The 23,567-nt window shown below is 43.4% G+C and overlaps 1 protein-coding gene across 5 annotated transcripts in view; it reads left to right on the plus strand.

The window, feature by feature from the left end:
- ENTPD5 (ectonucleoside triphosphate diphosphohydrolase 5 (inactive)) overlaps positions 1–23,567 on the plus strand; it is a 223,831-nt gene that overhangs the window by 139,209 nt on the left and 61,055 nt on the right. For all 5 annotated transcript variants that reach the window (XM_030213808.1, XM_030213810.1, XM_030213807.1 and 2 more), the window contains one exon: positions 17,432–17,533. In XM_030213808.1, the coding sequence (XP_030069668.1) occupies positions 17,432–17,533 (102 nt within the window). The remainder of the gene's footprint in view (positions 1–17,431; positions 17,534–23,567) is intronic.

The raw sequence follows: 23,567 nt of genomic DNA on the forward strand, positions 1-23,567 counted from the left end.
CTACTGCATCTTGCCGCCTTCTCCGCCTGCAGCCGCCGCCATAACTGAGTCGACGACGAGCCAGGCAGGCTGCAGCGTCTGGACGGTCTGGTCTGTCTGTGTGCCCCTGCCTTGCTGCCCTTAGCCGCTGCCATAACCTGAGCCTAGTGAGGTAAGAATGATAACTAGATTGACGATAACCTTTAGTGCTATAGAAATGATTTGTTGTTGTAGTAGTAGTAGTATAATTTGGAGGGGGCGGGGAGGGAGAGACCCTGGAACTTGAAGACTCATCTCTTTAACAAGGCATACAACAATGATTCTCAAATATAAACTCCTATATGCACATCCAAAACTACCTCTACTATATCAACTGCCAAAACACCACCATATTTTTCACTATCGTGATACCCAAGATCCTGTAACTACTACTAAATGTATACTTTCTTATACAATTATATATTTCTTAGATACTTCTTAATATGTTTGTTTGCTGAAACACTATTATGTTTATCATTATCATACTACCCAAAATCCTGCAGTTATCACTACATGCATACTTTTTCATGTATTTCTGTTACTCATGATATATTGTAAGCCACATTGAGCCTGCAAAGAGGTGGGAAATCATGGGATACAAATGCAACAAATAAATAAATAAGAAGGGAGGGAGAGACCCTGGAACTTGAAGAAGGGAGGGAGAGAGGGAGAGGGGGGCCCTGGAACTCGGAGGGAGGGAGGGGTCCTGGAACTGGGAAGGACGGGGGCCTGGAACTGGGAGGGAGGGGAATGCTGTATCACCTGTAAAGAAATTTCAGCACCCCCAATGCTGCATTAGCCTAGAAATAAGAAGTGGATTTTCCCAAGTAAGTCCATGTTAAGAATGGCTTTCACCTGCCAAGCAGTACCAACTCAGCACTCATCCTTTCCTCACCCTAGTTCTTCTGTCTATTAGCTGCACAGTGGATGTAGCTTATGTCTGTGAGTGGGATAAATAGAATACACCCAGGCAGAAGCAATCACTGTCCTTCTATCCCTTTGGTCTGTGCTTGGTCCTGTCGTAACTTGATAGCTTTTACAACAGATCTCAAAAATGAAGAGGAAAAAGGTATGTGTGTCAGGGTGGGCTGACAGTTGTGTGCTGTAGTCTGCTCTTTCTATCATGTGCCCCACCTTGAGCTCTGTATATTTCTAGAGCAGTGATGACAGGAGTTTTTTAAACCCATTTTTTTCATTGTTTTCTAGATCTTACACACATTCATATTCTGGACACAGAGCACCCATGGGACGGCTATTCCATTAACTCTGGGCACAGTTGGGCTTTTCTTTTAGGAAATTATTGAAACCTTTTAAAAACCCTGCAAGCTAACTGTTTTACCACACACTCTCTGGCAACAAATTCCAGAATTTAATTACACGTTGAGTGAAGAAATATTTTCTCCAATTTGTTTTAAATTTACTAAGTAGTTTCGTTGCATATGATCCCCTAGGCCTTGTATTTTTGGAAATAGTAAACAAACAATTCATGTCTACTCATTCCTCTCCACTCATTATTTCATAGACCTCTATCATACCTCCCCTCAGCTGTCTCTTTTCCAAGGTGAAGAGCCCTAGCCTCTTTATCCTTTCTTCATAGGGAACTCTGACATAAAATTGTGGCTCTCCCTGGTAGGGTTACCAAATGTCCAGTTTTATCTGGACATGTCCTCTTTTTGAGAACACAGCCAGGCATCCAGGTGGGTTTTGCCAGCCTGCCCGTTTGCCAGATTTGCGGATGAACAGGCAGGCTGGAGGGCAGACAGCTGGGCGGTCCTCAGGGTGTCCTATCCTCCCCTCCTCTCCTTTACCTTACTGTGGTGCCCTGGTGGTCTAGTGACCTCTTCAGGGCAGAAAAGAGCCCCCTCTTTCCTGCCCGGCACACCTACAGACTGTCTTGCTCCCTGTGCCGCTTCAAAATTGCTGCTAACAGTTCAAGTGGCAGCCTCGCGAGGCTTCCATTGAAGTCTTTCATAGGGGGCGGAGCATGTGTCCTCTTTTTTCTTAGGGCAAATATGGTAACCCTAAGCTTCTCAAGAAGGCTGCCTCTCAGGAACAGATACAGATGAACTTCTCAAGATGGCTGCCCCTCAGATGAACCTCTCAAGATGGCAGCCGCCAGGAATAGCAAGGTAGGAGTGTAACACCTACCTACTGACTTTCGCCTGCATCTGGATTACTCTTTTGCCTGCCGCCTGCCTACTGACTTGCCTGTACCTGGATTACTCTCTTGCCTGCCGCCTGCCTATTGACTGCCACTTGTACCTAGATTATTCTCTTGACCTGCTGCCTGCCTAGTCGATACATTCATCACCCCGCTTCCAGCTCTGTCCCGTAAAGCCTGCAGGCCGCCCGCACCTAGGGGCTCAACCTCTGGGGGAACGGCAGTCAGCGCAGGTGAAACCCGGGGTTGTCCAGCAGCCAAGCAGAACCTGGTCCAAGTACCGGGCTCAGCAGCGCTCTACTTGGTACAAGAACTCACAAGTCTGACACAGGCACACATCTCACCATTGCTCCCTTACCTTGTCTGCTGAGCCCCCCACAAACCCACCCAAAACCCACTGCCCCCAACCTTACACCACCACTACCATAGCCCTTACAGGTGAAGGGGGCACCTATATGTGGGTACAGTGGGTTTCTGGTGAGTTTTGGAGGGCTCACAATTTCCTGCAAAAGTGTAACAGGTAGGGGGAGGAATGGGCTTGGGTCCACCTGGGTGCAGTGCACTGCACCGACCACTACGCTACTCCAGGGACTTGCATGCCGCTGTAATGGACCTCAGTATTACATCTGAGGCTGGCATAGAGGTTGGCAAGTAATGTTTTAGATCGCATTTTTGGGGGTGGGAAGAGGTTAGTGACCACTGGTGAGGTCATCCCTGATTCCCTCCAGTGGTCATCTGGTCATTCAGTGCATCTTTTTGTGCCGTATTCATTATAAAAACAAGTCTAGCTCAAAACGTCATATTTTTAGTCCTGGACGGTTTGGATGTTTTTCAGCCAAAATGGAACAAAACAAAGGTCTTAGGGCAGTTGACTCAGGAGCATTTCAAAAACAGTGATCTTACATCCTCAACTGTTAGTGGTTGAAAAGATTCCCAGTTTTTGGTCAGTTTTGAGTCCCTGGATTGTAGGATCTCTGGCTATTGAGGCTGAACCACTGGTTAGACTATTTTCCTTTGTTGGAGTAGCTTTAGATCAGACTTAATTTGGAGGATCTTATTGGCAAAATGATTAGCTAGGTCTTGGGCGGTGGGACACGTTTTCTGTGAATGTTCATCATCATTAGTGGAAGCTAGATTTTTAACTAAGGAGAAAAGTTGAGAAATTAAGATTAAAATATCAGAATGTAGCAGTAGGAAACTAGCTGAGACATACAGCATTAACTCCAGAGGATTCCTGTCTGCAATTTCCTTAGGATTACCTCTTTGCAACCTGCATATACTCCGTGGCAGTAGTCCAAGGAGTATATGTAATATATAAGTAATTCAGTTAATTCTATATGCACAGACTGACAGCTCCTGAAGACGTCAACTGAGCAAAACACAATTTCTGTGTCAGGCTGGACAATCTTTTGGAGGAATAGGAGTGTTTGACTCTAAATCTGTTTGGAAATTATAGAATACGGGAAGATTTCCATGGTTAATTTGGAACTATGAAATGGGCAGAACCGGATGTGGTTCGCCAGATGCCCTGGTGATTCATTAAGAAGAAAAGTCTCTATCACGGACTATTTCCGATTCCGGAGGAGTTTTTTTAAGTGGACTCATAAGGGTAATGAATGGATGGATGTGAAGATATGTTTTAGATAATTTTGTTAGGGATTGTTGTGCAGTTGTATAGTAAAAATAAGGTATTTTGATAAGTATAATATATGATTTGTTTGGAATAATAAAATGTATATGAAAATTTAATTATGATTTTTAGTAATATTTTCCTGTTTTGTATTTGAGTAGTCCACATGGGCCAAAACCATCGTTTATACTAGCATGTGAAAAACCCCTCTAGGAAGTATCCTCTTACTCATTTCAGTTTCCACATGGTGTGGAACATTCTTTGTAACCTAACCTTTGGAAAACAGGCCACAAATGTCACTCAAAGTTCAAAGCAGAGAGACCAAAATGATAAAGGGGATGGAACTCCTCTCAAATGAGGAAAGGCAAAGGCTAAAAAGGTTAGGGCTCTTCAGCTTGGAAAAGAGACGGATGAGGGGAGATATGATTGAGGTCTACAAAATCCTGAGTCCTGAGTGGTGTAGAAGGAGTACAAGTAAATCAATTTTTTACTTGTTCCAAAAGTACAAAGACTAGGGGACACGCAAGGAACTTACATGGAAATACTTTTAAAACAAATAGGAGGAACTCATTGCCGGAGGATGTGGTAACAGGCGTAGCGTATCTGGGTTTAAAAAAGATTTGGACAAGTTCCTGGGAAAAAAAAGTCCACAGTCTGCTATTGAGACAGACAAGGGGAAGCAACTACTTGCCCTGGGATTTGTAGCATGGAATGTTGCCACGATTTGGGTTTTTGCCAGGTACTTGAGACCTGGCTTGGCCACTGTTGGAAACAGAATACTGGGCTAGATGGATCATTGGTCTGACCCAGCATGGCTACTCTTATCTTCTTATGTTCTAAAGTTACTCCTAATATTTTCAGGTTATCTGCTATTGGATGTGTGATCACGTCTGTGTTGATGCTGGAGAAAATTTCCTTACAGTAGATCGATGTTAGTACCAGTCATTGGGTTTTCTCTTTGTTGGCCTTCATTTTGAATGCTATGTCCCAGGACTCCATGATCATCCCTTGTTTGATCATATCAGTATTTTCTGTCAGCCCTTTGTTGATTTGGGATATATATTGATACGTTGTCAGTATATATGAAGGGGTTGAATCCTGTTTTTGCTAGTGTTCTTACTAGGGGTATCCTCATTATGTTGAATAGTATGGGTGAGATTGGTGAACTTTGTGGAACATCACAGTCCGCTTTCTTGAGAGGGGGGGAATATAGTGGAGCCCCTCTTGGTAGGATCTAAATGTTAGGAAGTCTTTGAACCAGTTGAGCACTGATCCAGTGATTCCAATTTTATCTAGCAGCCTTAACAGGATCTGGTAGTCAACCATGTCGAAAGCACTCTACATGTCAAATTGTAAGAGGAGAATTTTTCTGCCGCTTCTAATTTCCTCTTTAAAGTTTGCTAGTAGTGTTATTAGTACCATTTCTGAGCTAAATAGAGGCCTGAAGCCCGAATGAGACTCAAAGTATTGAAAGTGTAAGTAGTCCATAAGCTGCTTGGCATAGGCGGTCGGTGGCCCAACTATTTGGGGAGGCTAAAGGGGGTGTGGTTAGGGGTGGGGCCAGGGGTGGAGCTTAAATCCATAACTGTCTGATAACACACAGAAAAAATAAATAAATAAAAATAAAAGTCACAATACCTTTTATTACATTTAGATATTAGATATGTATCATATGTCAAAGAATAAAGTGATTGCTCAAAGCATAAACTAACCACAATCGCTCAACTACAAAACACTATGCATAACTTTGTGCAAAAACACACTCAGAACCTTACTATACCATAAATATTACACTGGGCAGAACCTAATACACCAATATACCACCCATACGGAAAATGCAGACCGTCAACAATATGAAACAAGGATCATAATATCACAATTCTCATGTAGAGCCACAAAACATCCTAATTCATATTTAATGTGAGATAAAATGCCATACATAAGTAAATTTAATGTTGAGCACCTGATTCTCAAAGTGGACATATTCCAAACACTATAATGAAAATAAAATGATCTTTTCTACCTTTGTTGTCTGGTGACTTTGTTTTTCTGATCATGCTGGCCCAGTATCCGATTCTGCTGCTATCTGTCCTCTTAACTCCGTTTCCAGGGCTTCCTTTCCATTTATTTCTTTACTTTCTGCCTTTCTTCTTCATTTCTTGTCCTCGCTCCCCTGCCCCCCTCTAGCCATCCATACCCACCCATTGATTCTCTCCTCTCCCCTGCCCCCCCCCTCCAGCCATCCACACCCACCCACCCATTGATTCTCTCATCTTGTCTCTGTTCCCAGGCAGATTTTCTAACAGGAGCTCTATTTGAATGCAGATTAACATACAGACACTCTAATGGGAATTTTTAGTCAAAAATACTAGCTAAACCCTTCATTTTTGGATCAAAGTTCACATTTTTTTTTTATCAGAGCCATGCCCTAACATTAAGGCTGTAAACATTTCCAACAATTTTTACCCATAAATATGCAAATGAGAACCTCCCAAAAACGGACTAATTTGCATATGGCTTGAGCAAATTTGAGTACATAGCATACCAATCCCACTTCCTAGCACCTAAATTCTGCAATTAGATTTAATGCAAATATTTTTAAAACTTATTTTTAGCACTTTTAAAATTTCAGGGGTCAGTGCAAGTCTCTTTGGTGTGAATTGCTCATGATCCTAGTTAAATATCTCCCTGGCAACCCAGGACACCTCCAGCCAACCCCCCTCCCCTGCTCTGCTCTCCCAGCAGTAAGATGATCAAATTACAACTGGTTATACACAAGGCTAGAGACGGCTTTCATTGCAGCTGCTGCTATCCCAGAGCAGCAGGACTTGCAGGAGAACTACTACTAATACTATTTAGCATTTCTATAGAAACAGCTGATCCATCCTGCTGTGGCTGTGGAGGCATAGCCTCCCCAAGCCTCTTATACCGGGCGCCTATGCTGCTTGGCAATTATGCCTTCCATTATCTTGATCATGAGACATAGCTAACAAACTGGGCAACACGATAATAATGGGTGATTTCAATTACCCCGATATTGACTGGGTAAATGTAACATCAGAGCATGCTAGGGAGGTAAAATTCCTTGACAAAATGAAGGACTGCTTTATGGAGCAGCTGGTACAGGAGCCGCCAAGAGAAGGAAAAATTCTAGACCTAGTCCTTAGTGGAGCGCATGATCTAGTACGGGAGGTAATGGTGATGGGGACGCTTGATAACAATGATTATAATATGATCAGATTTGATATTAGCTTTTGGAGTAAGTATAGACAGGAAATCCAATACGTTAGTGTTTAACCTTCAAAAAGGAGACTATGATAAAATGAGAAGAACGGTGAAAAAAGGAGTAGCTGCAAGTGTCAAAAATTTACATCAGGTGTGGATGCTGTTCAAAAATAGCATCCTGGAAGCCCAGGCCAAATATATTCCGCTTATTAAAAAAGTAGGGAGGAAGACCAAACGACAGCCGGCATGGTTAAACAGTGAGGTGAAGGAAGCTATTAGAGCTAAAAGAAAATCCTTCAGAAAGTGGAAGAATAAAGAAACAGCATAAGGAATGTCAAGTCAAATGCAAAGCACTGATAAGGAAGGCAAAGAGGGACTTTGAAAAAAAGATTGCATTGGAGACAAAAACACGTGGAGGGGCATAATCGAATGCGAACGGCCATCTCCATGGACGTCTATGTCCAAAAACGGGTATGTGAAGAGGCGGGACAGACCGTATTATGGAAAAAGATGGGCGTCATCTTTCGTTTTCAAAATACGGTTTGGACGGACCAAATGCCATGGATTTGGTCCCTTCTGAGATGGGCGTTTTTTGTTTTTTTTTGTGATAATGGAAACTAAAAACGCCTAGCTCAGAAACGTCCCAATCCAAGCCAATCGTGGACTACCCTTGGCTGCTTTTAAATGCTGCAGTGACCGGCGGTCTCTGCCTCCTCCCGCGCGAGTCTTGCACTGACGCTTCCCCCCCCCCCCTCACTCATCCATCCGCATGGTCACTCCGTCTCTGGCCTGAGGCGTTCTTCCTCCGACGCCAGTGAATCGGCGATGCACATAGCCAGCCTTAATCTGCCTGTGTCAGAGCCTCTCCCTCAGACGCATCCCGCCTCCTCTAATTCAACTTCCTGTCTTACGCAGAGGCGGGACGCGTCTGAGGGAGAGGCTCCGACGCAGGCAGATTAAGGCTGGCTATGTGAATCGCTGCGTCGGAGGGAGAATGCCTCAGGCTTTAATAATGATCGAGCAAGCGGATGGGTGAGAGCGGCCAGAAGAGACGGGGGTGGGAGGCGAAAGCCACAGATGGCTGGAGGGGGGAGGGGGGCAGGGGGGAGAAGAGTCGCTGCCAGATCAGAGCTGGGAGGAGAGTAGAAGCGAGATCGATTCCAGGGACATGCTGTGCACAGAGGAATGGGGGAGGAGAGATTGGGGAACATTCTGGGGCATGGACAGTGGAAGGAAGATTGGGGAACATGGAATGGGAGATTGTGGGACATGCTGGGCATGGAGAAATGTGAGAAAGGAAATGGGAGGTTCATGCTGGGCATGGAGGAGGGTAGAAAAAGGGCAATTAGGGTGACATGCTGGGCACAGAGGAGTGAAGGTGGGAGGAAAGATCAGGGGGTGGTACTGGAGAGGAGGGAAGGTGGAAAGAGAAATCAGGGAGATGCTAGTTAGGAAGGAAGGTGGAAGAGAATACCAGGAAGAGATGCTGGGCAAGAAGGAAGGGGGAAGAGAAAACCAGGAAGAGATGCTGGGCAAGAAGGAAGGGAAGAAAGGAGAGATGCTTGGCATCAATGGAAAGGAAAGAGGAGAGAGGGGAGATGTTAGAAATGGGTGGGGAAAGAGATGCAGAGCTATAGATGCAGTAAAAAGAGGGAGCTGGAAGACTGGAGAATGAGAAAGAGGGATAAAGTTTGAGAGGCAAAAAATGTATTGGGGGAAGATGAGCATGAAAAAAATCAATGTCTGAGTGGAAGAAATTGAGAAAATATAACATGGCAAATGAACAGGAGGCCCTGGACAGTGATCTAAGGGTTACAGAGAGAGAATGAGACTACTATGCTTAGAAAAATAGCATTACCATGCATAAAGGTAGAAAAATAATTTTATTTTCCATTTATTGAGTGAAATTTCTCAGCTTTGGGAATTAAAATCTGCTATCTGTATATTTTGCACTGTACATAAGGAAGGTTGCTGGACATGGGTAGATGGAGGGGAGAGGAGGGTTGCTGGATATGGATGGAGGGAAGGGAAGAGTGAGGAAGGAGATGAGATGAGGGAAAAGGAAGAGAGAAAAACTGCACATGGAGGAAGAAAATAGGCAGAAGCTGGAGCCACTGGACAGTCAAGTCTGTGGAGGACCCAGCTTTTACTTACAGATGTAGGGCAAGAAATGAAGAAGAAAGGCGGAAAGTAAAGAAATAAATGAAAAGGAAGCCCTGGAAATGGAGTTAAGAGGACAGATAGCAGCAGAATTGGATACTGGGCTAGCATGATCAGAAAAACAAAGTCACCAGACAACAAAGGTAGAAAAGATCATTTTATTTTCATTATAGTGTTTGGAATATGTCCACTTTGAGAATTAGGTGCTCAACATTAAAAGTTTATATTTATTTACTTATTTATGGCATTTTATCCCACATTAAACATGAATTAGGGTGTTTTGTGGCTCTACATGTATCATGATATGATCCCTTGTTTCATATTGTTGACGGTCTGCATTTTCCATATGGGTGGTATATTGGTGTATTAGGTTCTGCCCAGTGTAATATTTATGGTATAGTAAGGTTCTGAGTGTGTTTTTGCACAAAGTTGTGCATAGTGTTTTGCAGTTGAGCGATTGTAGTTAGTATATGCTTTGAGCAACCACTTTATTCTTTGACATATGATACATAGCTTATATCTAAATTTAATAAAAGGTATTAATTGTGACTTTTATTTTTATTTATTTATTTTTTCTGTGTGTTATCAGACAATTATGGATTTAAGCTCCACCCCTGGCCCCACCCCTAACCCCGCCCCCTTTAGCCTCCCCAAACAGTTGGGCCACCGACCGCCTATGGTGGTACGGGAAGATTGGAGGGTAGTACATGTAACACCAATATTTTTAAAAGGTTCCAGAGGGTATCCAGGAAATTATAGACCGGTGAGCCTGACGTCGGTGCCGGACAAAATGGTAGAGACTATTATAAAGAACAAAATTACAGAGCATATTCTAAAGCATGGATTAATGAGACAAAGCCAACATGGATTTAGTGGAGGGAAATCTTGCCTTACCAATCTATTATATTTCTTTGAAGGGGTGAACAAACATGTAGATAAAGGCGAGCTGGTTGATATTGTGTATCTGGATTTTCAAAAGGCGTTTGACAAAGTACCTCATGAAAGACTCCAGAAGAAATTGGAGAGTCATGGGATAAGTGGTAGTGTTCCACTGTGGATTAAAAACTGGTTAAAGGATAGAAAACAGAGTAGGGTTAAATGGTCAGTATTCTCAGTGGAGAAGGATAGATAGCGGGTTCCCCAGGGGTCTGTGCTGGGATTGCTGCTTTTTAACATATTTATAAATGATCTAGAGATGGGATTAACTAGTGAGGTAATTAAATTTGCTGAGGACACAAAATTATTCAGTTGTTAAATCGCAAGATGATTGTGAAAAATTGCAAGAGGACCTTACAAGACTGGAAGACTGTGCGTCTAAATGGCAGATGATGTTTAATGTGAGCAAGTGCAAAGTGATGCATGTGGGAAAGAGGAACCCGAACTATAGTTATATAATGCAAGGTTCCATGTTAGGAGTCACCGACCAAGAAAGGGATCTTGGCGTCGTTGTTGATAGGTTGAAACCTTCTGCTTAGTGTGCAGCGGCGGCTAAGAAAACAAATAGAATGTTAGGTATTATTAGGAAAGGAATGGAAAACAAAAGTGAGGACGTTATAATGCCTTTGTATCAGTCCATGGTGTGACCGCACCTCGAATATTGTGTTCAGTTCTGGTCGCTGCATCTGAAAAAAGATATAGTGGAATTAGAAAAGGTACAGAGAAGGGCAATAAAAATGATAAAGGGGATGGGACACCTTCCCTATGAGGAAAGGCTGAAGCATCTTCAGCTCTTCAGCTTGGAGAAAAGACAGCTGAGGGGAGATATGATAGAGATCTATAAAATAATGAGTGAAGTGGAATGGGTAAAGATGAATTGCTTGTTTGTTTATTTATTTATTTATTTATTTATTTGTTGCATTTGTATCCCACATTATCCCACCTCTTTGCAGGTTCAATGTGGCTTACAATACATCATGAATAGTGGATACAAGAAGAGAGTAGACATTTGATATTACAGAGGGTTTGGGGTTACATGATAATGATGAAGCATATTAGTAAAAACAAGAAAACATTATAAGACAGTTTTGGATACATGTGGAGGATTTCACATGTGTTGATCTTTGTGATATGTCTTGTTGAAGAGATGGGACTAGGGGGCACGCAATAATGTTACTAACAGTAATCTCTTTATTAACAATTCAATTCGCATTATCCATGTTCCACATAACTTATTTATACAGTGTAATAACCAGAGGGGTAACTCGCAAAGTATAGAACTTGTTCCCAGCAGAGATTACACTAGTTTGCCCCAAACACAGATTAGTACCCAAGCTAGATCAGAAGATCTGGCCTCTCCCAAGGAAAGGATTCAGGATTCTCCAAAAGCATAGCCATCAGTCTTCTGGCAGGCGGAGGAGTTCAGATGAGGCTCAGTTTCCCTGGGTGTGGAAGATGCACCTTAAGAAAAAAAAACAGAGCTGCTAAGTTACTCACTCCAGGAGGCAGACTTTTTGACTGGTCCTTGGATTTCTGCTTTTGGATGTAAATTTAATGCCAGGACTGGCCAAACAGTCTCCCTCCTGGAATAGGTCACTTGGCAGCCTGGAAGCAGTTCCCTTGAGTAGCAGGAGGAAAACATGGAAGTTGTGGAGGAATGGGAGCTCTGTCCTGAAGAGCCAATGAAAGTCACCTCCTAGTGAATTTAAATTCACTTCTGTGACATTGGCTTGCATGTTGCTGGGGTGTAACAACCAGCCCAGTGGGTGGCAAGTGGGTGGAGCACTGCAGGCACAACAGAAAAGACTCATGGCTTGGACTTTGAGAAGTGGATTTGGTTTTGCTGACAAGGCCAGAACACAACTGTGTGACACATAGGGGAATTTTCTAAATCTTTTTCCTGCTGCATTTGAGAGCCCGGTGGGGCAGTAACTTATAAGGACATTTATATTGAGAGAAGTGTTTTAGGCTTTTGGCCCTTGGGAACTGGACTGATCCAGACAAAAGCAGCACTTTTTGTTTAATTGTGGAGCTGCCTTAAAGAGGGGAAAGTGATTAAGCATTTGCTTAATGGATTTGTTCATTGTGAGACATTGCATTGAATACTTATAACATTTTAGATTTCATACCTAAATTAGAGGCGTTTTGTTTTTGAATTTATAATTAATTTGGAAAGCTTATATCTGGAAAGAAGAAAATCCCAGACTGGATTATTGTCAGGGATTGTACTGTGAAGAGAAAAGCGCTTCTTTTGGGGTCTCCAGGAGTGCAGACACCTTCAGCCACATGACAACAATTTACGCCTCCACTCCCTCTCATCCTCTCTTCAAATGGAGCATATAAAGACACTGCTGATTTCCCAAACCCTCCCTCCTAAGCATTCCCTAATGCTGATCTATCCCCCTCTCCCAACCCTCTCTAATCCAATTCTCCTATCAATTATGAGGGGTCTTGATTCTTTTGACTACTACACATAACCTATTGCAACTTTACTAATTCCTGCTCAGTTATTATCCTTAACCCTTCCTCTTTCCCTTCTCCCTACCATTCCTCATCTACCCAGATGTCGAGTGGAACAAGACTTCCCTCAGCATCTCTCTCTCTCTCAACTGATTCAACAGTTGGAAAATACAGGAGCACAAGTTGTACTTTATAAAACTAGGTCTGATAGTCTTACTCTATTGGCTTCCGGTAACAGCCAGGATCAATTTCAAGATCTTATGTTTGGTCATTAATTTTATATGGGATTTGTCTGGATTATTTGGTTTCCTTAATTTCCTGTCAGTCAGCTCAAGGTCCATATAGTTTTCTAAATACGAATAAACTGTCCATTCCTCCTTTACCTTTTGTTAAGTTGGCGACTTCTTGCAAGAAGTTGTTCCCTCGTGTGGCTGCTGCCATTATGAGAGCTCTGTGCCCACTGAACTTAGATTAGAAACTGATTATTTGCATTTTTGAAAAAGATTACAATTTTGGCTTTTTAAAAATTGAGACCAATATTAAGACCGCTTGAGTTAAACAGGCTAACTCCAGCTCTCTAATTGAGAGGGGTCAAAAGAGATATACTGTTTCCCTAGGTAACTAGGTTGGTTTCTTATATGAATGCCATGAGGACTTTGCTCCATTAAGTGCCTAAATATTTTTTGTCATTTCACAGGTGATGAAATGCCTCCCACATTCCAGGATACTACTTTTTACTCCATTTAAGTTATAAAGAATTTATGGAAGAGCCATTATTGCCTACCATACTATGGAGGGTTGTCTCAGCCTGCAGTCCTCCCTTTTCACACTGCCCTCACACCGCATAAGACTCTCACTTTTACTTGTTCCAATCAACCCCCCTCAACATCCTTAATTTGCCTACTATGCCACAACTCCCCCAAACTGAAGCAAAAGGAATGCAAAGGGTGAGGATCTCAGCCACAACTTCCTGATCATACCCCTAATGGCATCACCAGAAGAGATTTAAACAAGACCGCTCCTGAGGCGTCTAAGAAGAATTCTCTACATCCACCTGCATAGGTTGCCTGCCTTGCTCCCCACTGGAAACTCGACAGAAGCTGACAGCCGCACTTGGTCTGGAACGCGAAGGGTGAGGACCTCGGCCGTGACTTCCTGGTCACGCCCCTAATGACATCACTGGGAGAGATTTAAACAAGATCGCTCCTGAGGCCTTCCACCACAGGCATGTTCACCAAAAGACTATTAATCTGGCAACTACTTATTTTTTTACTTATGCTATCTGTAATCAGTTCCTCTGCCCTAGTCCACAACAAATACAGCATCCTGGTACTTTTTAATCCGAGACACCAAAGAAATAACGAAAAACCACTACAAAAATGAATGGTGGATAATTCAAGAAAATAACCCATCAGCAAGCCAGGGGTGGCCAGGGTCCAGGAACAAATGCAATAAGTCTAAGAATCACAGCAAATGGAAGCCGGTCAAAATTAATCCTGAGAACACAAATTTATTTAGATTTTGCTCACACCTTTTTCAGCAGTAGCTCAAGGTGAGTTACATTCAGGTACACTGGATATTTCTCTGTCCCAGGAGTGCTCACAATCTAAGTTTGTACCTGAGGCAATGGAGGGTTAAGTGACTTGCCCAAGATCACAAGGAGCAGCAGCAGGATTTGAACCAGCCACCTCTGGATTGCAAGACCGGTGCTGTAACCACTAGGCCACTCCTCCACTCCAAATTAAGAGAGTTACTTACCGCTTTCTGTCGGTTACTTTAACACTAGATCAGTACTTAATAGATAAGCATGTGGGAACGCTTAGGAAAAGGAAGAGTTAGGGGTTACAGAGGATGGGCAGATTGGATGGGTCATATGGCCTTTATCTGCCGTCATGTTTCTAATAAAGAACTAGATAGAGAAGGAAAGCCTAGGATTGGTATTTATCACTGAAACCTGGCCTCACTCTAAAGAGGATCCAATTATCAGTGAACTATGTCCTCCAGGCTACAAGATCATTAACCGAACCAGAGAAACGAAGGGGAGTGGGGGCTAGCTATGATACACAGATCCTTCTTTAAAGTGGAAGTGGTATCAGAATCCATAACCCCACACTTGGAAATAACTGCTATTAAAATACAAGACAAATCTCTACAGGGCCATGTGTGCTGTATTCTATTCTACAGGCCACCAGGAAAATGGAAAGAGGCTCAGATAGACCATGCATTTTACTTCATCTATGTGCATTACCTATACCAGTGTGCTGCTAACAGGGAACATCAACTTACACCTGGAGAAATGGGATGAGGAAAACACCAGAAGATTGCAACAAATTCTTACAATCACAGGATTTCCAATGTCCACTAACAACCATAACTCAAACTAAGGGGCGTATCCTAGATCTGACCAAATTCCCCTGGTCAGATCACCTAACCCTGTACTGGAGGGAAAGTAGAAACAAGATAAATACTGCTCAGTCTCCTCATGAAACATGTGGTCAGATTAATGAAAAATTCAGGGACAGAATATACAATAACCAATGGTCTACAAACTACGGAATCAGCTGAATTCCTATCAGAGTGGGATGAAAGATGCAAAACTGATACAGACGAAATCGCCCCCATGAGAATAAAAAAGGGACATAAACCAGGGTGCTACCTTTTGCCTAACAAAGAACTGAGTGAGCTGAAAAGCTTATGCAGAAGAAAAGAATGATTGTGGAATAAAAACAGAACAGACGGTAATGAGGAAGAATGGAGGAAGGAAATGAAAGATTATAAAACCCATCTCCCCAGCATAGCACCTAATCTGAGTAATCTGAGTGTTATTAATGTGGACAACTATCTGTATATTTATTTTAGCTGTTAGATTTTTGTATTTGTTTTATGGATGTTTTATTGTGATCCACCAAGGATGGTGCATTTTTCATAAATTAATTAATTTGTTGGTGTTTGTCTGTTGCACTGTTTTACATTATTCTTCTTGTCTCCTTTTTCTGTTCAAGACAGCCTATATCTAGAGAGTCTGTGCTGTGAGGATTTGCTATCCTGCTAGTTCTTGGAGAAAACCATGTTACTTGCCTATAGCAGTTATTCTTTGTGGACAGCAGTATACAATTCCTCACATACCTATCCACTCCTCTAGCGGTTGTATTCTAATCTAAGCTTCATTACGAGACAGAGTCCTGTGTGACAGTGGCAGGTAAGAAGTGGTACGCATGTACAGTGAGACTCCACAAAAGCTTCTATACTCATTGAAGAAAGTGTAATTTTCCCCGCTGTGTCTGTCACTGATTTCACCCATGCTGTGAGGACTTGTATCCTGCTGCCTACAGAGATCATCTGCTACAGGTAAGTGACTTGTAAGGGTAATGCATTTCTGTGGTACAACCAAAGTAGTTTCTATATTATGTACATGGGGCAATGGAGGGTTAAATGACTTGCCCAGGATTACAAGGAGTCGCAGTGGGACTCAAACCTGGTTCCCCAGGTTCTCAGCCCATTGCACTATTAGGCTTCTTCTCTCTAGCTGGTACCTCCTTTGCATCTGTAATGCTTGGTCCTTGGTATTTTGGCTCCTGGTTTGTACTTCTACACTGCTTTGTCCCTGCAGTGTTTGAGACTTGTTTGTGCTTTTTCATGCTGCCTGCAGAGTCTCTAATCACGGTCAGCACTACTTACACAAATGCAATCCCCTCGACCCCGGTACCTTAAAAGAACCAGACAACTGGTAGCACTATTTAGACTGCAACAAAGACAAAAAGAGACCAAGGAAGCGCTTCCTGGGGTTAACACAGGTTTATTTAATTATCCAGAGATTAGGAAAAAAAATAAGAAAATATTCAAGTATAGTCTAGTATAGAAAAGAGGAGAAAAAACATGAAAGGACAATGGAAATGATCAGGTCAGGCTCTCCATCCCCTGGCATATGGCAGAGTGCACTAGACACTGACCAACTTCTTATCTGGCAAAGACATAATATATAGAACTTTCTTTCCCTTACAAGACAAAAAGGGAGCACCCCCTTAATTAGCATCCCATAGTCAGGCAGGATCTCCTGACAATAAAGAAATATATAGCATCTGTTTCTATTTCCTTTTGAGGATGCCTTTGGTCTGCTGTCCAAGTGTCTTGGACATATATTTTTCAAACCTTTAATTAGTATTTTCTCCTATTCTGAAAGAGGAGAAAAAGGTTAATTATTGTTTCCTTATAGAGTTGTTATAGAGTTGTTAGGTTTCTCTTGTCAATAGAACTATTGCTTTTGACTCCAGGGACCAGGGAGATAGTGTTTGAATTGTTCTAGGCAGAGAAGGAAATAAGGTGTTACCTGAGTGTGGTTGTAAAAGGGTAATTCTGTCCTGGATACTAGCCTTACTTCCAAGGGCATGGGAAGGAATTCTGTCTCTTGGCCATATTCAAAAGGAGAGATTCTCCCCCTTCTGCAATAATATTTCTTATCCAGTCCTTACTATAGGATTTCTATCTCTCTCTCCTCTGTCAGCCCTGCCCCCTACACCTGGAACTTCCTTTGATCTGCATCCTAAAAGTCTCTCAAAGGCTAATACACACATTCATGTGAACAGCAAATGGACAACAAATGGCAGGAGCTCATTGTCTTTCACTTGCTTGGTCAGAGGAAGGTGGGGGAAAGAGGTGGGGGTACTTGCTCCACCTGGCCTGCTTAATATCATTGTAATTTACAGAAAAAAGAGAAATTTCCACTTCTCATCATCTGTACATTAATTCTTAGATATTAGATACTTAGCAGCACTGAAACTGCTTGGTTCAGGCCTTCACAATGTACACCTCCACCAACAGACTCTTTTCTGTTTGCCTTCCAGCTGTGGATAAACAGATATTCCGAAGTTCCTGTTTACCGAAGAACTTGGAAGCCGTGTGGGAATTTGGCGGTGTGAGTTATCGATATGGTGGAATTGAAAATGGTAAATTACATGAAAATTGCAGGGCTATGCTTCCATTATGCATATAGCAGAGTAATTTTTGAACACTTCCTGTGAGGAAAGGGGTAGAAAGATGACAGGAAAGTACATTCAGGACTTTCTGCAAGTTCAGTAGGTCTACTCTGCACCTACAGAAAGGATTTTCAAAGGGAAGCTCTGCAGGATATGCTCTGAAAATGTGCTGTACAAGCCCCTTCATAGTGTCTTTATGCAGTGCAAGTTCTGACTTTTGTGTGTGTTTTGCCCCACTTGAACACATTCCAGCTTTGTCACATAGGGGGTAATTCTTTAATGCACTTATGTATAGGTGCCTAGAGGGCATCTGATTGGCTCATTCTATAAAGAAAAGGAGACCCCTACTTTCCTTTCTAGAATACTATCATAACTGGGTAAATCAAGGCATATGTGCTTAGGTGCAAGTACTGTGTGTGCGTCTGTGTTCCGGAGAGATGCATGTAGCTTTGCACCCTGCTCATGTGTACGGGGATATGCATGAAGTTAGAGAATAGGGTTTAAGCACATATCTCACATGTATGTGCCAATATTCTAAACATTGATGTGCATAACTGTTAGCACCTGCTTAATCAAATTACATCCTACAAAGCAGTTTTATAACAGGTGCCCAGGTTAATTGGTCAGGAGGTTGCCTATTTTATAAATACGCAGACGTCTTTATATAAACACTAGTGCAAATCAAGCAGCAGTAGTGCATACAGTGAAGGCGCAGACATTGTGACGGCTCAGGAGTATACAAGTACGCCATAGATTAATGAATTTTATAATCAATGTACATACGTCACAATTTCACCTTTGCTCTGCTGAATCAGAGCAGCAGTATGACAACATTTCTAACATACCTATGTGTTCCTCAGTCTGTGTCTTCTTTTTTTACTCTTTTTAATATTAAATGTGTAAACTACTTAGATTATATTTTGATTTTGCAGTATATCAAATAAAGATGATGATGAAAGAACTCAGATTTGTTTGCAGGATTTTCCCATGGTGAAAGCATGTTTGGCTATGATTTTGTAGCCCATTTGCTTCAAGATACTGCTCTATTCTGTCCTCCCAAGTTCTTCCATTATTTTAACTATCACTAAAGTTTAAAAAACAAAAACAACAGAGGTCTGTAGTGTTTTGCTTCCTCCCTTGTTCCCACACTTGTTGAGGGATAACCACAGTAGTCTACACAACTCTTAAGATACATGAACACATTTTATCTACTCTAATCTGTCCTCTTAAATTCTGCCAGTTCTCCAAAAGGGGCCAAAGTGGCTTACAAAGACTAGATCAACATCCACGATGAACAAAATTAAAACATTTAAACATCATCACACACAAAACCAAAAATTAAAAGAAAGATAATTTAAGAGAAAAATTTATTAAATAAAAATATCTTCAGAGAAGGGTGAAAAATCAAGAAAGAACTTTGAGGTCTTGTATCTATTGGTAGTGTAGGCGGAGCTAGCTACAGTATAGTGCTTTATGTGCACTATAAGTAATGGGAGCATAACAGTGTGTAATGGTAGCTTTATTTGTAACTCTAAAAATCCCTCCTCACAAATGATAGAAATCCAAGTTCTATTGCTCTGAGACTCTGACAAGCAAGGAAACAAACCAATTATTAAAAAATAAAGTATTTATTTGCAAACAAGTGAAACTGACAAAACTGAAAACACGAATAACTGAAGATTATATGCAGTTATGTGCAAATGTTCTTATCAGTGCATAAGTATTGCCATACTGGGACAGACCAAAGGCCCATCAAGCCCAGCATCCTGTTTCCAACAGTGGCCAATCCAGGTCACAAGCTAACTGCTTTTACCACATTCTCTGGCAACAAATTCCAGAGTTTAATAGCACATTGAGTGAAGAAATATTTTCTCTGATTCGTTTTAAATTTACTACTTTGTAGCTTCATTGTGTGCCCCTTTGTCTAGTATTTTTGGAAAGAGTAAACAAATGGCTAGAAATGTACGGAGGGGAGACAAAAACTTCTTCAGGTATATTAGTGAAAGGAGAAAGACTAAAAAGGGGATTGTGAGACTAAAAGATACAGCAAAACGCTATGTAGAAAATGATGAAGAAAAAGCCAATTTGCTAAATAGATACTTTTGTTCTGTTTTTACTGAAGAAAATCCTGGGGAAGGACAGAGAGGGACTGGCAAAAGTACACCTGAAAACGAAGTGGATAGAGCACCGTTCACGGAAGAGAGTGTATATGAACAACTTGGAAAGCCAGTGCTTTTTTTGTGCCGGTACGCAACGGTACGGCGTACCGGCACCTTTTTCTCCTCCTCCCCTCCCCTCCCATTATTTCCAGCGATTCTCCGCCTCTCTCCTGCCCTCCCATCGACGTGCGATTTTTCCGTCCCTCCCTTGCCCTCACCTCTCCCATATCCAGCGATTCTTCGTCCCCCAGCGTCCTCCTTCACTGCCTGCCAGCCAGCGTCGGAGTCAGAAGCGAACGGTGCAGGCAGCGATTGGCTGGCAGCGTCGTAGCTTCCCTCTGCAAGTCCCGCCTACAACTTCCTGTTTACGCATAGGCGGGACTTGCAGAGGGAAGCTACGACACTGCCAGCCAATCGCTGCCTGCACCGTTCGCTTCTGACTCCGACGCTGGCTGGCAGGCAGTGAAGGAGGACGCTGGGGGACGAAGAATCGCTGGATATGGGAGAGGTGAGGGCAGGGGAGGGACGGAAAAATCGCACGTCGATGGGAGGGCAGGGGAGAGGCGGAGAATCGCTGGAAATAATGGGAGGGAAGGGCAGGGGAGAGAGAATTGCTGGACATGGGATGAGAGGGAAGGGCAAGGGAGAGAGAATTGCTGGACATGGGAAGGGAGGGAAGGGCAGGGGAGAGAGAATTGCTGGACATGGGAAGGGCAGGGGAGAGAGAATTGCTGGACATGGGAAGGGAGGGAAGGGCAGGGGAGAGAGAATTGCTGGACATGGGAAGGGCAGGGGAGAGAGAATTGCTGGACATGGGATGGGATGGGAGGGAAGGGCAAGGGAGAGAGAATTGCTGGACATGGGAGGGAAGGGCAGGGGAGAGAGAATTGATGGACATGGGAAGGGCAGGGGAGAGAGAATTGCTGGACATGGGATGGGAGGGAAGGGCAGGGGAGAGAGAATTGATGGGATGGGAGGGAAGGGCAAGAGAGAGAGAATTGCTGGACATGGGATGGGAGGGAAGGGCAGGGGAGAGAGAATTGCTGGACATGGGAAGGGCAGGGGAGAGAGAATTGCTGGACATGGGATGGGAGGGAGGGGCAAGGGAGAGAGAATTGCTGGACATGGGGGGGAAGGGCAGGGGAGAGAGAATTGCTGGACATGGGAAGGGCAGGGAAGAGAGAATTGCTGGACATGGGAGGGAAGGGCAAGGGAGAGAGAATTGCTGGACATGGGATGGGAGGGAAGGGCAGGGGAGAGAGAATTGCTGGACATGGGATTGGAGGGCAGGGAAGAGAGAATTGCTGGACATGGAGGGGAGAGAGGAGAATCGCTGGATGGGGAGGGGAGGACAGGGAAGAGAGAATTGCTGGACATGGAGGGGAGAGAGGAGAATAGCTGGACAGGGAGGGGAGGACAGGGAAGAGAGAATTGCTGACATGGATGAGAGGGGAGAGAGGAGAAATACTAGAAATGGATGGAGAGGAGAGCAGGAGATAGAGGAGAATTGCTGAACATGGATGGATGGAGGAGTTGGCTAGGAGAGAGGAGAAATGCTGACTTGGATGGAGGAGAGGGGAGAGAGAATTATTGCTTTATATGGATACAGAGGAGGGAAGAGAGATGAGAAATGCTGGACATGGATAGAGGGGAGGAGAGAGGAGAAGTGCTGGACATGAATGGAGGGGAGGAAAGAAAAAAGAAGATGCACATGGATGGAGATGAGGGAAAGGGAAGAGGAGAAAAACTGCACATGGATGGAGAAAATAGGCAAAAGCTGGATCCATGTTATACCTCCTCCAGTCAATTCCATGGAGGAGGACCCAGCTTTTACTTATGGATGCAGGGCAACAAAAGAAGAAGAAAGGAAGAAAGTAAAGAAATAAATGGAAAGGAAGCCCTGGAAATGGAGTTAAGAGAACAGATAGCAGCAGAATCAGAGACTGGGACCAATATGGATAGAAAAACAAAGTCACCAGACAACAAAGGTAGAAAAAATCATTTTATTTTCATTTTAGTGTTTGGAATTTGTCTTATTTTGCACTGGGTATACTGGAGCTGTAACAGCTTACAGAAATTATTTATAATGAAAAGAAATCACATTATTTTTTCTCCTATACTAGTTTAATATTTTCAATGATGTCTGTTTATATGCGCCATGGCTGGTATAAGGGGTGTGACTAATGTGGGTGTGGCTATAATAGGGGCGGTGCCATGTGTGGTGACCCCGCCCACAATGAGTACCGGCACCTTTTTTTCTACAAAAAAAGCACTGTGGAAAGCTAAAGGTGGACAAAGCCATGGGGCCGGACAGGATCCACCCCAGAATACTGAGGGAACTCAGAAAGGTTCTGGCGGGTCCTCTTAAAGATTTGTTTAATAAATCCTTGGAGACAGGAGAGGTTCCGAGGGATTGGAGAATGGCGGAGGTGGTCCCTCTTCACAAAAGTGGGGATAGGGAAGAAGCTGGAAACTACAGGCCGGTAAGCCTCACTTCGGTTATTGGAAAAGTAATGGAAGCCATGCTGAAGGAAAGGATAGTGAATTTCCTGGAAGCCAATAAGTTGCAAGATCCGAGACAACATGGTTTCACCAAAGGGAAGTCGTGCCAAACAAATCTCATTGAATTCTTTGACTGGGTGACGGGAGAATTAAATCAAGGACGTGCTATGGACGTCATCTACTTAGATTTCAGCAAGGCTTTTGACACGGTACCCCACAGGAGGCTCTTGAATAAACTAGAAGGGCTGAAGATAGGACCCGAAGTGGTGAACTGGATTAGGAACTGGTTGACGGGCAGACGCCAGAGGGTGGTAGTGAATGGAGTTTGCTCGGAGGAGGGAAAGGTGAGTAGTGGAGTGCCTCAGGGATCGGTGCTGGGGCCCATTCTGTTCAATATATTTGTGAGTGACATTGCCGAAGGGTTACAAGGTAAAGTTTGCCTTTTTGCGGATGACACCAAGATTTGCAACAGAGTGGACACCCCGGAGGGAGTGGAAAACATGAAAAAAGATCTGAAGAAGCTGGAAAAATGGTCTAACGTTTGGCAATTAAAATTCAATGCGAAGAAATGCAAAGTGATGCACTTAGGGAGTAGAAATCCAAGGGAGGCGTATGTGTTAGGTGGGGAGAGCCTGATAGACACGGACGGGGAGAGGGATCTTGGGGTGATAGTATCTGAGGACCTGAAGGCGATGAAACAGTGCGACAAGGCGGTGGCCGTAGCAAGAAGGTTGCTAGGCTGTATAGAGAGAGGTGTGACCAGCAGAAAAAAGGAGGTTTTAATGCCCCTGTATAAGACGTTGGTGAGGCCCCACCTGGAGTATTGTGTTCAGTTTTGGAGGCCGTACCTTGCGAAGGATGTTAAAAAAATGGAAGCGGTACAAAGAAAAGCTACGAGGATGGTATGGGAGTTGCGTTCCAAGACGTATGAAGAGAGACTTGCTGACCTGAACATGTATACTCTGGAGGAAAGGAGGAACAGGGGTGATATGATACAGACGTTCAAATATTTGAAAGGTATTAATCCGCAAACGAATCTTTTCCGGAGATGGGAAGGCGGTAGAACGAGAGGACATGAAATGAGATTGAAGGGGGGCAGACTCAGGAAAGATGTCAGGAAGTATTTCTTCACGGAGAGGGTGGTGAACGCTTGGAATGCCCTCCCGCGGGAGGTGGTGGAGATGAAAACAGTAACGAAATTCAAGCATGCGTGGGACAGGCATAAAGGAATCCTGTGCAGAAGGAATGGATCCACAGAAGCTTAGCTGAAATTGGGTTGGGGGGGGAAGAGGGGTTGGTGGTTGAGAGGCTAGGATGGGGGAGGGCAGACTTATACGGGGTCT

The sequence above is a fragment of the Microcaecilia unicolor genome, chromosome 9, assembly GCF_901765095.1.
Source record: "Microcaecilia unicolor chromosome 9, aMicUni1.1, whole genome shotgun sequence".
Classification (NCBI taxonomy): domain Eukaryota; kingdom Metazoa; phylum Chordata; class Amphibia; order Gymnophiona; family Siphonopidae; genus Microcaecilia; species Microcaecilia unicolor.